At 35.5% G+C, this 14,303-nt stretch overlaps 1 protein-coding gene across 1 annotated transcript; it reads left to right on the top strand.

Annotated features, from left to right (window-relative positions):
* Positions 1-44: 44 nt before the first annotated feature.
* LOC111583814 (23 kDa integral membrane protein-like) lies at positions 45-10,858 on the top strand. Its single transcript, XM_023293057.3, has 9 exons — positions 45-201; positions 2,314-2,379; positions 3,400-3,525; positions 6,139-6,213; positions 6,293-6,388; positions 6,572-6,663; positions 8,140-8,212; positions 8,677-8,760; positions 10,243-10,858. Exons 1-9 carry the CDS (start codon positions 142-144, stop codon positions 10,363-10,365), a joined length of 795 nt encoding a protein of 264 aa, XP_023148825.1. The 5' UTR covers positions 45-141; the 3' UTR covers positions 10,366-10,858.
* The last annotated feature ends 3,445 nt before the right edge of the window (positions 10,859-14,303 follow it).

Below are 14,303 nucleotides of genomic sequence, written 5' to 3'. Positions count from 1 at the left end.
CCCATGCCTTCTCCTCTCAGCTGATCTTCCAAACTTGGTCATGTTCTCGGTTCTGCAGTGGAACACTCGAGAGCTTTAAACAACATCCATCACACACGGCTGCTCTCTGGTCTCTCCTCACTTTCTATTTTAGCTCGGGTCATGGCCGGCTGCAGCAGCTACTTACGAGGACTCGCCATCTGTGTCACCGTGCTGCTGCTGGTAAGCTAACCGCTAATGCTATCCTTATCGTTGTTAGCAAATCACAGGAGACTTTCACTTCTGGGATGTTTTCAGGATTCAGAGGGAAAAAAACAGGAAATGTTTGAGCACCTTGTGTTTTTAACCTGCATCACCTTCAGTCACATGAAGGCAGCATTAATTAGTATTTTTCTTTCTTTTCCCTTCTAGATATGTGTTTTCTGTGTTTACATGTTCAGATCACTGAATATCAGGACTGTCATTTGTGTCTGTGGATGTTCCAGATCATTGAGTTGTCATTTTGTAGTCATTTTATGTCACTTTTTGGTTGTTTTGTGGTTGTTTTTCATCACATTTTGGTCATTTTTGCATCACTTTGTCATTATTTTGGAGCCTTTACTAGATATTTATCATTCTGTGTTCTTCTGTGGTCATGTTGGGGCAGTTTTCTTTTAGTCTGTATAATTTTAAGTGTCTTTGTGGTTGTTTTATGTCACTGGTAATTTTGAAGTTGTTTTTGTCACATTTTTTGGCCATTTCACGTCATTTGTGCTCATTTTATGTCACTTTGTTGCTGTTATTTTACATCTCTTTGAGGTTGTTTTATGATGTTTTGTTGTTACTTTGACTTTTTTGTCCTTTTGTGGTCATACTGTTGTTTTCTATCCCTTTTCTGTAATTTTGAGGTTGTTTTAATCACATTTTTGGCAATTTTGCATCACTTTGTGCTCATTTTTTTGCCACATTTTGGTCATTTGAAATCACTTTGATATTATTTTATAGCATTTACCAGTTATTCATCATTTTGTGTTATGTTTTCGGGTTGTCTTTCTTGTTTTTTTTTTTTTTTTTACCACTTGTGCTCATTTTACATAATTTTTTGGTTATTTTGTATGTTTTCCAGATTGTTTTATCACTTTGTGGTTGTCAATTTGTGATTATTTTATAATGCTGTATTCTCTTTGTGGATTATTGCATAATTTTGTGGTCATTTGATGTCATTTTCTTGATGTTTTCTGTCACTTTTCTGGTAATTTTCTTCTAATTTTTGATTTGTTTTTCTTTATGTAACATTGTGGGTATTTTGTGCTTGTTTTTCGATCACATTTTGCTCATTTTGTCTCACTTTGTGGTTGATTTGTTTAATTGTATGGCAATTGTATCACTCAGTGTTCATTTTGTGGTTGTTTTATGTCATTCTGTGGTCACCTTGAGACAGTTTTTCTTCACATTTTGGTGATTTTTACATCACTTAGTGCTTGTTTCATGTCACTGTGTGGTTAATTTATATCATTATCTGGTTGATTTATCACTTTGTGGTCATTTTTAACATTATTTATTGACAGACTTGTTTAAACAACCCATGGAGGGAACGATTTTAAATCCCCTTCATATCTATATATAATAGAGTCGTTTAAAGGCTTTAGGTTGCTTTTTCTACTCAGACAATCTTTGGATTTGTTGAGTTTTTCACACATCATTTTCAATAGACTAAACCTTAATTGATCATGTAAATTACTGGTATTTTGTTACAATTTGTAAAACTGAGTTATTGTCATATTTTGATTGTTGTGTGTCATTTTGCACCATTTTGTCTTTATCGGTGGTTGTAAAGTCTGTAAAGTGGTCATTCATTGGTTGCTTTTGTTTTCATTTTCCATCCATTTGTGGTCATGTTGTTGTGCCATGGTGCTGATTTGTGGTTATTTTGGGTTTGCAGTTGCTTTGGGTATTTCTGTGGCTCCAGTCCAGGAACCTTGTGACCCCTCTGGACCTGGACTGGAGCCCAGCAGGCCCATTCAGGAACCCATCCATGCCTCTGGAGACTCCATCTAATTAGTGTTTTTATTTGCAGTTGCTTTGCACAGCAGCTACCAAACTGTGGAGATTGAGGAAAAGATATCAGTGTGAGAACATTTAGCAAAACCACCACCAGAGTATACAAACTAGGCAGCAGAACATTTAGTGAATCTTAAAGTTCCCAGCTGATGATCTGATGATCGTCTCTCTGGGGAAGAAGAACAGTTTGAGAGGAATGTTGCTGCTGCTGTTAAAGACTTCCTGCTCTGTGAAACTCCCGGTCAGAAACATTATTTAAACCAACCGACGTTTCACTTCTTCATCACTCTGCAGGTGTCCGGTGTGGTGATGATTGGAGTTGGATTCTCCTCCATCGATGACAACGTACCAGTCGCTGAGGTAAATATATGAGAAACACAACCTCATAATTAAGATGAAAGCTTAAATCATCAGTCAGCCAGCTTCTGCCACCACCATTCTTCATAACATGATGCTGCCACCACCATTCTTCATAACATGATGCTGCCACCACCATGCTTCACATCATGATGCTGCCACCACCATTCTTCATAACATGATGCTGCCACCACCGTGCTTCACATCATGATGCTGCCACCACCATGCTTCACATCATGATGCTGCCACCACCATGCTTCATAACATGATGCTGCCACCACCGTGCTTCACATCATGATGCTGCCACCTCCATGCTTCACGTCATGATGCTGCCACCACCATGCTTCATCATGATGCTGCCACCACCGTGCTTCACATCATGATGCTGCCACCACCGTGCTTCACATCATGATGCTGCCACCACCATGCTTCATAACATGATGCTGCCACCACCGTGCTTCACATTATGATGCTGCCACCACCATGCTTCCCAGTGCAGATGATGTTCAGTGTTTGGTGTCCATCAATCATATCATCTAGTCCGATGGACATAAAGCTTCATCCTGGTCTCCTTAGACCAAAGAACCTTCTTCCAGGTGTCTTCAGAGTCTCCACATGTCTTCTGGTGAACTCTAGTCCAGATTTAATTTGAGCTTTTCCCAACAGAGTCTTTCTCTTTGTCTCCATTAAGCTTTGACTGGTGAACAACAGACAACAGTTGTTTTATGAACAATCTGTGGAAATTTAAATCTAAAAAATCTGAAATATTAGAGATATTATTACAAAGGTGCTTCTTTTTAACATACTGAACGTAGAAGTGCAACATTCTCACTGTATGCCATTAAAAGTAAACAAAACAAACAACACCTGATTAATTAAAATCATTATCAACAAAATATCCTTAACGTATTAAAGTAGCTGTAGTCATTTTGCACTAATGTTTTAAATTACCAAGCTCTTAAATCAGATTCTGGGTTGAATTTAGATGAATGTGTTGCTCCTTTCTGTCTTTCTGTCTTCCAGTTGTTTGACCAGTTGTCCAGTGGTGATGGTTTACTGGTTCTGCAGGTGTTCGGTCCAGTTACAGTGTTTCTGTCGGTTCTGGGCATCAGTGCTGCATCTTTGAACATCAAACCTCTGCTGTGCGTGGTGAGATAAACCAACATACTTGTTCTTACATCTCCATCCTAAATCTGATTCTAACCTGAACTCTAAAACCGAGCTTTAACTCTCAGACGGCCTCTTTCTAGCCAATCCTGCAGTGAGCAGCCGCCAAAACGTCTTCACTCTGAGAAAGTACAGAAAGTAGTATTTTGGTAGAATAAACTATTAGAATGACAAGAATTTGGGCCAAAACCTTTTAAACTACATGTATTTCAACAGAAAGTAAAATTTTCAGTGCAATTAACCGTTAAACTATAAATCTTTGAACAGAAAGTAATATTTGGGTGGAATGAACCTTTAAAACTACAAATATTTAGGTCAGAAGTACTATTTGGGATGGCATAAACCTTTTAAACTATAATTTTTTGACCAAAAAGTAGTTTTTTGGGTGAAATAATTCTGTAAAACCAAACATTGTGCAAACGGATGTTATATCTCAGTGGAATAAACTTTTAAAACTACAAGTATTTGGACCAAAAGTACTGCTTTGGGTGAATCAAACATTTTAAACCTGAAGTTGTTCTGCAGAAAGTTATACTTGGAATGAATTAATTGTTCAAAACTACAAGTATTTTGAGGGAAAGTAACATTTTGGGTGAAATAAACCTTTAAAACCATAAAATGTTTGAGAGAAAGTGATATTTTGATGAAGACGCCTTTAAAGCTACATGTATTTAGACCAAAGATTACTGTTTTGATTGGAATAAACCTCTAAAATTACAATAATATCGACAGAAAGTAGCATTTTTGACAAAGAAACCTTTAGAACTACAAGTATTTGGACTAAAAATACTGTTTTGGGAGAAAACATCTTTTGAACTACAACTATTTAGACAGAAAGTAACATTTTGGTAGAAATAAACTTTTAAAACCATGAAATGTTCAAGAGAAAGTGATATTTGGGTGGAATAAACCTTTCAAACTACAACTATTTAGGAAAAATAGCATTTGGGGTAGAATAAACTTTTCAAACCATAAAACAAAAAGCAATGTTTGCTGCAAGTATTTAGACAGAAAGTGTCGTGTGCGTTCGTTGTTTGCTATTGAGGAATCACTCTGAAGCAGTGAAGACTTTTAAGATATTTAACAAGCATTGGATGATCAGAATGAATGCATATAGATTCTTCCTTACTCTAGAAAACTGCAGTTCTCTAATAGCTAATCTACAGAGAGGTGCTGCAGCCAACTTCACAAGGGAGAATGCCGAACTTAACGTTATACAGAGGTTTTTAAATGGAAATGTGCTTCTATCTGATTGGTCTATAGTTGGGAAGATCCGCGGTTTAGACTTGAACCTTGGTCCAATCCGAGTCATCTTCATCCTGTAATCGAGTACTTGTATGTGTTGTATATGTCAGTCTTAAGACGCTGAAATAACTCAGGTGTGGCTTCCTGCTTCTCTATATCTAACTGTCCGCCTAAACTTTAAGATTTTATCATTTAGTTTATCCAATTTATATTTAAGCTGATTAACTATAAATCATTCAATTATTCAACCACTGATATAAGACAGATTTATTTAATTTATCTTCACTATTAATATATAGGTTTTTCAAATTGGTTTCTTTAAGTTCATCTTTATCTTTCTTTAACTATTTTAGTTTCAATTGTTCTTTGGTCTCCTCTTTCTAAGATATTTCACAATTTGGTACTTTTAAGTGATTGTTAACTTTGATCCCTTCGACCTTTCATAGTTGCCTCATGCGTACGTGACTCCATGTAAGTGTCATATTTTCTCTGAAATGCTGCGACTCCACTCTGTCATGAAATGGGCCGTTGTTGGATTAACATATCTGTTTCTGTAATTGACACCAGACAACAAGCGTCGGTAGATCTCCCTTAAAACGTCTGACACCTGAGCAGGCGTTGAAAGCATTTCCCTTAAACTGGCCTCTCAGCTTGTGAGTGAGATGTCAGTGCTTAAATAACACATTATGAGAACACTAGTAATATACTTGACAGCATGGTTAACATAAATTGCAGTTGCAATAGCACATCAATATAAAATTGATTATATGATAAAACAAGTTGTGGTTAAATGCGGTTAAATGTTGATTATAGGACTTATGGTTAAAAATGTGATTAATTGTTGATTAAATGTGATTAAAATATCCCCAACAAAAGTAGTATTTTTAGTGGAACACACCTTTAAAACCATAATTAGTTCAATAGAAAGTAACATTTTGGTGATTTAGACCTTTAAAACTACACGTATTTGGACCAAAATTACTGTGTTTGGTGGAATAAACTTTTAAAACTTGATGTATTTGGACTGAAAGTTATATTTGAGTGGAATGAACCTTTAAAACTACAAGTTTTTCATCAGAAAGTAGTATTTTGATTGAAATAAACCTTCAAAACCATAAATAGTTTAAGAAATAATCATATTATTATATTTTTAAATCTTTGAAACGACACATATTCGGACTGAAATTCATATTTTGGTGAATTAAAATGTTGAATCTACAAGGATTTGGACAGGAAGTAGCATTTTAGGTCCAAAAAACCTTTGAAACCATCATTTTGTTGAACAGGAAGTGTTATTTTGGCGGGGACTTCACTAAGGTAAAAGCTCTAATTTGTGCTCCTCTTTCCCAGTTTTCTGCTCTGATATTCGTGGAGTTCGTGGCTCTGATGGTTGTAGCTTCACCGCTGGTTCAGGTTCAGGCTCAGGTAACTAGCGGATTAAATACATTAAATACATTTAAATCTATTCTGACTATTTAGTTGTTCCATGTTTTCTGTTCTGCAGATGGACGGAGCTGTCGAGGAGTTATTCCTGAACGTAACTCCGCTCCACAGAGCAGAACGTTACATCCAGACTGAACTCAACAAACTGGAGGCCTCGGTAGGAGAATAAAAACTACAAATAAACCAGATTTAATGTCAAGAAACACATAGAACACGTAGCTAAAGACTGTCGCTACTCTTGTTAGCCTGTTAGCTCTCTGACGACAGGTTTTATATGTCCAAAATGATAACTGAGGTTTTCTAATCTTATGATTTCTTTAATTTACTGAATTCACTGAAGGACTCTTGTTGTGGTTTGAGGAGTTTTGAAGACTGGGAGAATCAACTTCCTGTTTCCTGTTTGTGCACAACTCCCTCGGATCTGGACACCAGGTGAGACTCGGAATGTTTCTCAACTTCTGCAAGGATCCCTGGATTTCTACAACACTCTTAGTTTCCCCTAAAAGTCTAGAAATGAAGGTGTGTTTTCTTTCTACAAGAGTTCTTGATTTTTTGATAAATTGTTCAGTTTCTAAAGAAGTTTGCATGTTTCTTGGTAACTTTTGAGTTTCTAGACATGTCTAGAAGATTGTGAATGTTGTAGATTTCTAGAAAAGTTTTCAAGCATCTTGAAGAATATTAAAGTTTCTTGTATTTGTAGACTGGTGGGACAGTTGTTGAGATTATCAACCTTTACAGGTTGGATGTCGAAGACTTTTGAGAGAAATTCTGGATTCTAGAAGAGTTTCTGAAGTTGTTAAAAGGTCTTTAAACTTATAGATCAGCCTGACAGATTCTTAAAAAATTCTTCATTTTGAAGAATTTAGTTTTTCAGAGAGCTTTGAGTTCTAGAAGAAAAACTTCATTGCAAATGTTTGGACTTTAAAGACATATTTTCCTTCTGATGAAGGGCATAATTTTTAGATAAATGTTTGAGTTTCTGAAGGAGTTTGTGTGCTTTTTGTTGACTTTTTCTAGATAAGTTTAGAAAATTGAAAAGCTAGTAGTTTTCTTAAAAATGTTTGGAGTTTTTCTTTTAAAACGTGCTTGCATTTTGCCAAAGAGCATTTGAGGCTTTAGATGTGTTTGCAGGACTCTAGAAGATTCTCTGAGATTCGTAGAATTGTTTATTTTATCAGTTTTTAAGCTGTAGAAGAAGTATCTTGGAGAGCGTTTCATTTTTTTAAAAAGAATTCCTGTATTTCTAGATTAGTAGCACAGCTCTTGAGATTATTGACCTTTAGAGTTTGCAGATATGTTTGGACGTCCAAGACTGTTGAGAGAAATTACAACCTTCTCGACAGCTTTTCTTTCTGAGTTTGTCAAACGCCTTTTGAGTGTCGACATAGGCTCTGGAAGTTCTTAGAAAAACATGGACTTAAAGAGGAATTTCTATACTTCAAGAAAACGCTTAAGGTTCTTGAGGGATTTCCTCATTTCTTGATATTTTGTTGGGTGTTTGTGATTGTCAGCCTTTTGCAGATAGGTTCGGACTTTAAAGACGTCTTTTGTAGAGGAATTTTTGAGAATCTGGATGAGTTTGCGTGTTTCTTGGGGAATTTTTTCTGACATTTTCCTGTAAAATGTGTTTCTCAAAGAGCTATTGGTGTTTTACATGTGTTTGTTTTTCTTATATTCGATGAATTGTTGATTTTATCAGTTTTTAGGTTCTTATACTTAAAGTTTTGAAGCGTCCCAAAGAGTTTTGAAGGTTCTTTAGGATTTCCTGTATTTCTAGATTTCTCAGATTATTGAGCTTTCGAGTTTGAAAAGGTGTTTGTAGGTTGTCCTTTAGAACGAGCTGATAATTGCAAAAACAAATCATGCTTTACATTTACGTGCTGTTTTGATAACTTTATGTTGTTGCAGAGTTCCTCCTGCTAACTCCAGCTCAGAGGGTCCTTGTGTGAGGGTCTCATATCAGTTCTGGGTTCACTCCAAGGTAGTTTTATTGTTTTCTGTCTGTTTTTAATTCTTTATTTCTCCTTTGCACTGTATATTTCCATCTTTGTTTCTATCATTTTTCCTTTCCTTATTGTCTTTCATCATTCTTGCTTTCATTTATATGTTTTTCTTCCTTTTGTTCTTCCTGTCAGTTTACTAAACTTCTGTTTTCTTTCCCAGTAAGTCTTTTATCCAGTCAAAGTCTTTCTTTCTTTAATCTTCTACTTTCATTGATCCTCCTGTTTGTAAAACTGAACTTTTTTGTTTGTTGTGTTTGTAGTTTTCTGAACAAACCGAGTTTTTGTGTCTCAACAAACCACATTTGCTTCATATCAGGCTCAGTCATCAACAAACCTTCACTCTTTGTTTTTTTTAATCTTTAACTGACTGTAGTTGTGGTTTAACAAAGAGAAGGAAGATTGTGTTCATGTTTTACATTGTTGTCTTGGCATTGTGTTGCAGCCCTGTGGTCCCATCCTGAAGAGCTACCTGAGTTTTCCCATCAAACTCCGGATCGGGATCATCTCAGCATTCGCCACCATCACGGTGACCCAGCACACACTGGTTGCTTTCCTGAATATTTGTAGTTTTAAAGGTTTCTTCCTTCCAAAACTATCCAACTGGTTTGCTTTTACAGTTTATAGTCCTATTTTTAGATCTGAACTCTCGACTCAAACATGACATGATGGGAACTTGTGGACTTTATTAACTGTTGGTCTAAAAACTGAGCTACAAAGAGACTAAACTGCAAGTTGAAAGGAGAAACAGTGGAATGCATGAATCCAGAAAGAAAATCTTAAGTTCTAATTGTTTTAGGTTAAAAAAAAAAAAATCAGTTTTCTGTACATCAGAAGAGGCTCTGAAACGTTCCAAGCTTCAATAAATGATATTTTTAACAAATACTTGAAGACAGGAAGTGGAATCATCTAGATGAGTTTAATATTATTTTTATTCTTTTCTGGAGGCATTTACAGGATTTAAGGAAAGTTCATTATGTTACCAAAAGTGTTTCAGTTTATGGGAAAGTTTAAAAATTGTGGTAAAGTTTAAACTTTTTCGGAAGTTTCCTGAAGAACACGAGTTCCAGAAGTGTTAAAAGTTTCAAGAAGACTTCTGGCTTGATGATGTTTCTACAATAGTTTGAGTTTCTAAAAGTGGTTTTGAGCTGTTTGACGACTTCACATGATTTAAGAGCATCAGAAAAGTTTCTGAAAACACTGGAAGCTGCTGAAAATGTATTTTTTATATAGTTTCCGTAACCTGCCGGTTTGAAGCTGAGTTTCTGGAACTGTTTAGAAAAGGTTTCCAGTTTCTAGATATTTTCTATTCTTCTCTGGTAATAAAAGTTTTTATCAAAGTTTGTCACTGGAAGTGTTTCAGTTTAAGGAAAAGTTTACAAATTGAGACAAAATTCACGTGTCTCTAGATGACTTTCCAGAACAGTTTATATGTTTCTGGAAGTTTCTTGTGGTACATGAGTTTTTAGATATGTTAAAAGTTTCAAGAAGAGTTTTGACTTCCCGAAGTTCCTCTGCCAACTTCTAAAAATGATGAAAGTTCACGTTTGTAGATCAATCTAGAGCATCAAAGATGTTTCTAGAAACACTACAAGCTGCTAAGGATGTTAGTTTCCACAATCGGCAGCTTCAGGATGAGTTTCTGGCATATCCTGGATGAAGCTTCTACTTCTCAAGAGTTTTTAGATATATTATTCTCTGGATACAGTAGAAGTTTTAGGGCAAGTGTATTATTTTACTGAAAGTATTGAGTTGATTGAAAAGTTTTCAAATTGTGACTGAATTCACGTGTTTTTGGATGAGTTCTTGAACAGTTCCTGGAAGTTTCTTGACGTCCGCAGAACAGTTGAAAGTTTTTCTAGAGGTGCTTTGACTTCAGGGTTTCCAGAAGTCATTTGGATGAAGGAACAAGCTGCCGTTATTCTAGTTTTGTTTAGTCTTTTTGGTGCCACCATGTGACGTTTAGTCGACGAGTAAACGTGATGATCTTCTTGTCTATTTGTTGTTGCAGATGGCGGCCATCGCTCTGTGTCTGGCTCTGGGTTTAGAGAAATACTGGAAAACTCCTCCGGTGGAAACTACAGTCGACGACTACAACAGAGTTAAATACCAACCGAAACCCACCTACACCTGACCTAAGACCTCCGACTTCTGACTTTTAACAACTTAACCAAAACCAAGGCATTTATACTCGAGGATCACAAAAACCACATCTGGCTTTTTGGGAATCAGAAAATGTTGACAAAATAACACAAAAATCCAACATTTTCCATCATTTCATCTGGACTTTTTGTCTTGGAGGCAGCGGATCTTCACTTGTTGGTTCTTCTTTAAAGATTCGTCAGTGGGAAATTGGGCAACGAAGTCTGTTTTCAACCAGCGTTTCCATAATGTTTGGTTCTTAAAATAAATCAAAAAGGCCAGTAAACACCAGCAGCTCCACAGACGAACCACTGCGGCTTTAGAAACATTACAGTTTCCTCTGTTTAAAGGTTTGTGTGTGTAGTTTCAGCCTTCTGCCACCAGATGGCGGTAAAGATATAAATAAAGACTGTGGCTGGTTTCAGGTCAGTTTCAGTCCGTTTTCTCACAGCTTCAGTCAATAAAAGAATTAAAAGCTTCGAGAATTAACCGTCTGTTAATTCTGTGGTTATGCAGCTCATTAATCAGACGACATCCACTGATATGAAGACTAAATGTTGAACCAAACCCACATTTTTTATTTATTTTTTTCCTCTTTCTCGTACAGTTTATATCTGGACAAAGTAAAACAACAAAGTTAAAGTTTTCTGGTGCAAGAAAAACTGGAGATAATCCAAAAGTATGTGAACTGAACGATTAAAAATGCACCAGCTTACTGTTGGAGCGATTTGAGGTGGAGCCAGCGGTGCCCAACATGAGGGTCGGGGCCCTCTGAAGGGTCGCCGTGTGAATCTAAAGGGGTCAGAACGAAACATGATGCCACAAACACAAACTGATCCTTAGTTTTTAGCAGACAAGATAAGAACCCTTGAGCCTTTAATGAAATATAACATTTTACAAGACTTTTTAAAGTATTTCAAGTGCAAAGAAACTCATATTCTAGCCAGTTTTTCTACTTGGTCAATAAAATTAGTAATCGAGGACCGATAGGAAACTAATGAGTCATTCTGTCTGAAATCATCAAATTTTCAGAACAAACACGCTGATATTTTGTCTGAAATTGAATATAAAAGCCTTATAGACACAAATGTATGGAATCCCAGTAGTGACAAAAAGATAAATATCGATTATTCCATCTAAACTCATCAGGTTCCTTCTTCATCTTGATTTTATTGATTTGCTTTAAATTATTAAATGTTTTATAATAAAATATGTTTATTTAAAATATTAGCTGTAAGATTCTACCTCAATAAATCAAATATTTTCAGAGATTTTTTATTGTTAATTGCCCATCAACCTGTTTTAGGTTTTTCTTACATTGAAATTTGAGTCTGTTTGAACAACAATATCGGAGGAACTATTAAAAAAACAAACTTGAAATTTCCACTGTTATTTCTCATCATCACATTGATTCTAAATCTGTACTACCGGACAAGTAGATCAAATAATCTCTGAATGAGAATGAATGAGACAAATGACATAGAACAAAACAGAAAAGAGACAAAAAATTTGACAAACAAGGTACAAAGCGATAAAAAATGGACAGAACAAGACAAAAAATGACAAAAACGAGAAACAAAATGATAAAAACATGAGACAAATGACAAAAGTCACTCAAAAAAAGACAAAAAACAACAAAAACAGACAAAAGATTACAAAAAATGAGACACAAAAGGACAAAAGAACAATGAACAATCTAGTATTTTACTTCATGATCAAAACAACTTGTCATGATCTAGAAATTATTTTAAATAAGAATAAGAGTCGGATCCATTATATTGTCTATATATTGTGCTGTAGGAGGCAGCATTGAGTCGAACGTAGACTAATCTGGCATTAAAACCGAAGAAGAAGAAGGAGAAGAAGAAGCTGCATGGTTGGAAGAACACACATGAAGAAGGTAAGACAATATTTGATTTGATGGATTTATTAGGTGTAAATGAGATCTTATTGGGTGTAAATGAAGATTTATTGCATTGAAATGGGGATTTTTGGGGTGTAAATGAGGATTTATTGGGTGTAAATGGTGATTTATTGGGTGTAAATGGTGATTTATTGGGTGTAAATGAGGATTTATTGCGTTGAAATGGGGATTTTTTGGGTGTAAATGAGGATTTATTGTGTCTAAATGAGGATTTATTGGGTGTAAATGGGAATCTGTTGGTGTCAGTGAAGTTCTTGAAGCTTTAATTTAAAGTGTTTTGAGCTATAAACCAGATAAAACTCAAACATCTGGACAAGCTGAAGTAACTTCAGCAGATCAGCTCAAAATAATCATGTTTTAATGTGAAACTTGACATCAAGAACTCCCAGATTTTGACCTCAGCGGCACAATCACAGATTAACTTCAGTATTAGACGATAAAACACTGAAGCTGTTTGTTTTTAGATGTTTTTTCCAAAATCTGAGGCAAGAAAATGGGTTTTATCTCAAAAAGTTGAGCCAAAAGATTGCTGTATTTTACAGACATTTGCTGCTGTTTTCACAGTTTTTACCATTTTCCAGAATTTTTAAACTTTTTAAAATATGTATACTTTTACAGTGTAAAAAAATACTTTCAGAGATAACTGAAAAATTACACTATTTTTACTGTATTTAAATCAACAAAGATGTCTTTATGTTACAGATATTTGCAGTTTTTAGTTTTCCAATTTTTTAAAACATTTTTAACAAATTTAGTGTTACAGTGTAGAAAACATGACACTTTCAGACATAAATAACTATAAAATTCCACAATTTTTTTGTATTTGAATCAAAAATATCTTTGTTTTACAAACATTTGCTGCTGTTTTCAGTTTTTACTATTTCCCATAATTTTTAACCTTTTTTTAAATATATGTATTTTTGCAGTGTAAAAAAGTGACTTTGAACTTCAACTGAAAAATGACACCATTTGTATTGTATTTAAATCAACAAAAATATCATTATTTTACAGATATTTGCTGTTTTTGATTTTCTAATTTTTTCAACATTTTTTAACGAATTTAATTTTACAGTGTAGAAAACATGTCACTTTCACACATGAATATTTTTATAAAATTGCCATTATCGTTGTTGCCTTCAGTTTGTTAACGTATTCCAGAGGTTTTTGTAAATAACGTTTGGTTCCCCTGTTTTCTTTTTTAGTGTTTTTTGTTTGTTTTTACAGTGTAACCTGCAGCCTTCAGCTAGAGTTGAAAGACAATAGCAGGAGAACATTTGTTGGTTTTTTGTGGGTTTTTTTTCTCCTGTTTGTTTTCAGCCTGGCAGACTCGGGCAGAAGGATTTCCTGGTTCCATCGGAAAATATCCAGTTCTTCCTGATAAAACATGAAATCAGTTTTCTGTGAATTCAGCTGCTTTGCTTATTTTTTTAAACATTTTCTGTTGTAAAGATGTGAACCTTTCTCTGATTGGTTCTCCTCGTTCTGTCGTCTCAGATATCACGACATCGCGGCGGCTAATTGGCTTCTTACATAATTCCCTCACACGTTCTCGAGGCCTTTCACTCGGTTCTGCATGTGAAGCCGTAATTTCCAGGATTTCAGGATGGGGTGGAATTTCCTGCTCTGGATGAACTCTTGCGACACCAGCGAATGTTCTCCGTCCTGCTGCTGATTCGACTCCCATCAGACAAATGTTATGTTCTCTGAGAATCTGTTAGAACACAAACGGCAGCTGGACTCCATCCAAACACTCCGCTTACACGGGATCCTACATCGGAGAACCTTTTCCAAACGAAGCGAAAGTTGTTTGAGAGTAAAACGCCTCAGGGAAGAAATCAGTTCAATCAGACTTTCTATTTTAAAGGGTTCTAGAGACGATTAACCAGCTGAAAACTGACACAAAATACACTCAGAACATCCAACCCTTCTGTGAGATGTTCTGTTCTGTTGGAGAACCCCCAAACAATGGCTCCAAAGAACTGAAGCAAAAATAAACTATTTAAGGA

This window comes from Amphiprion ocellaris, chromosome 21, assembly GCF_022539595.1.
Source record: "Amphiprion ocellaris isolate individual 3 ecotype Okinawa chromosome 21, ASM2253959v1, whole genome shotgun sequence".
Lineage (NCBI taxonomy): Eukaryota > Metazoa > Chordata > Actinopteri > Pomacentridae > Amphiprion > Amphiprion ocellaris.
Note: the sequence above shows the minus strand (reverse complement) of the source record. Positions and strands in the feature narration are given on the sequence as shown.

What these genes read in the sequence shown, in the direction of transcription:
- LOC111583814 (XM_023293057.3), top strand. Translation starts at nt 142, where the DNA reads ATGGCCGGCTGCAGCAGCTACTTACGAGGACTCGCCATCTGTGTCACC. An exon ending in CCCTCGGATCTGGACACCAG is followed by an intron (nt 6,664 to 8,139) that starts GTGAGACTCGGA and finishes ATGTTGTTGCAG; the next exon opens with AGTTCCTCCTGCTAACTCCA. An exon ending in CAGCATTCGCCACCATCACG is followed by an intron (nt 8,761 to 10,242) that starts GTGACCCAGCAC and finishes TTGTTGTTGCAG; the next exon opens with ATGGCGGCCATCGCTCTGTG.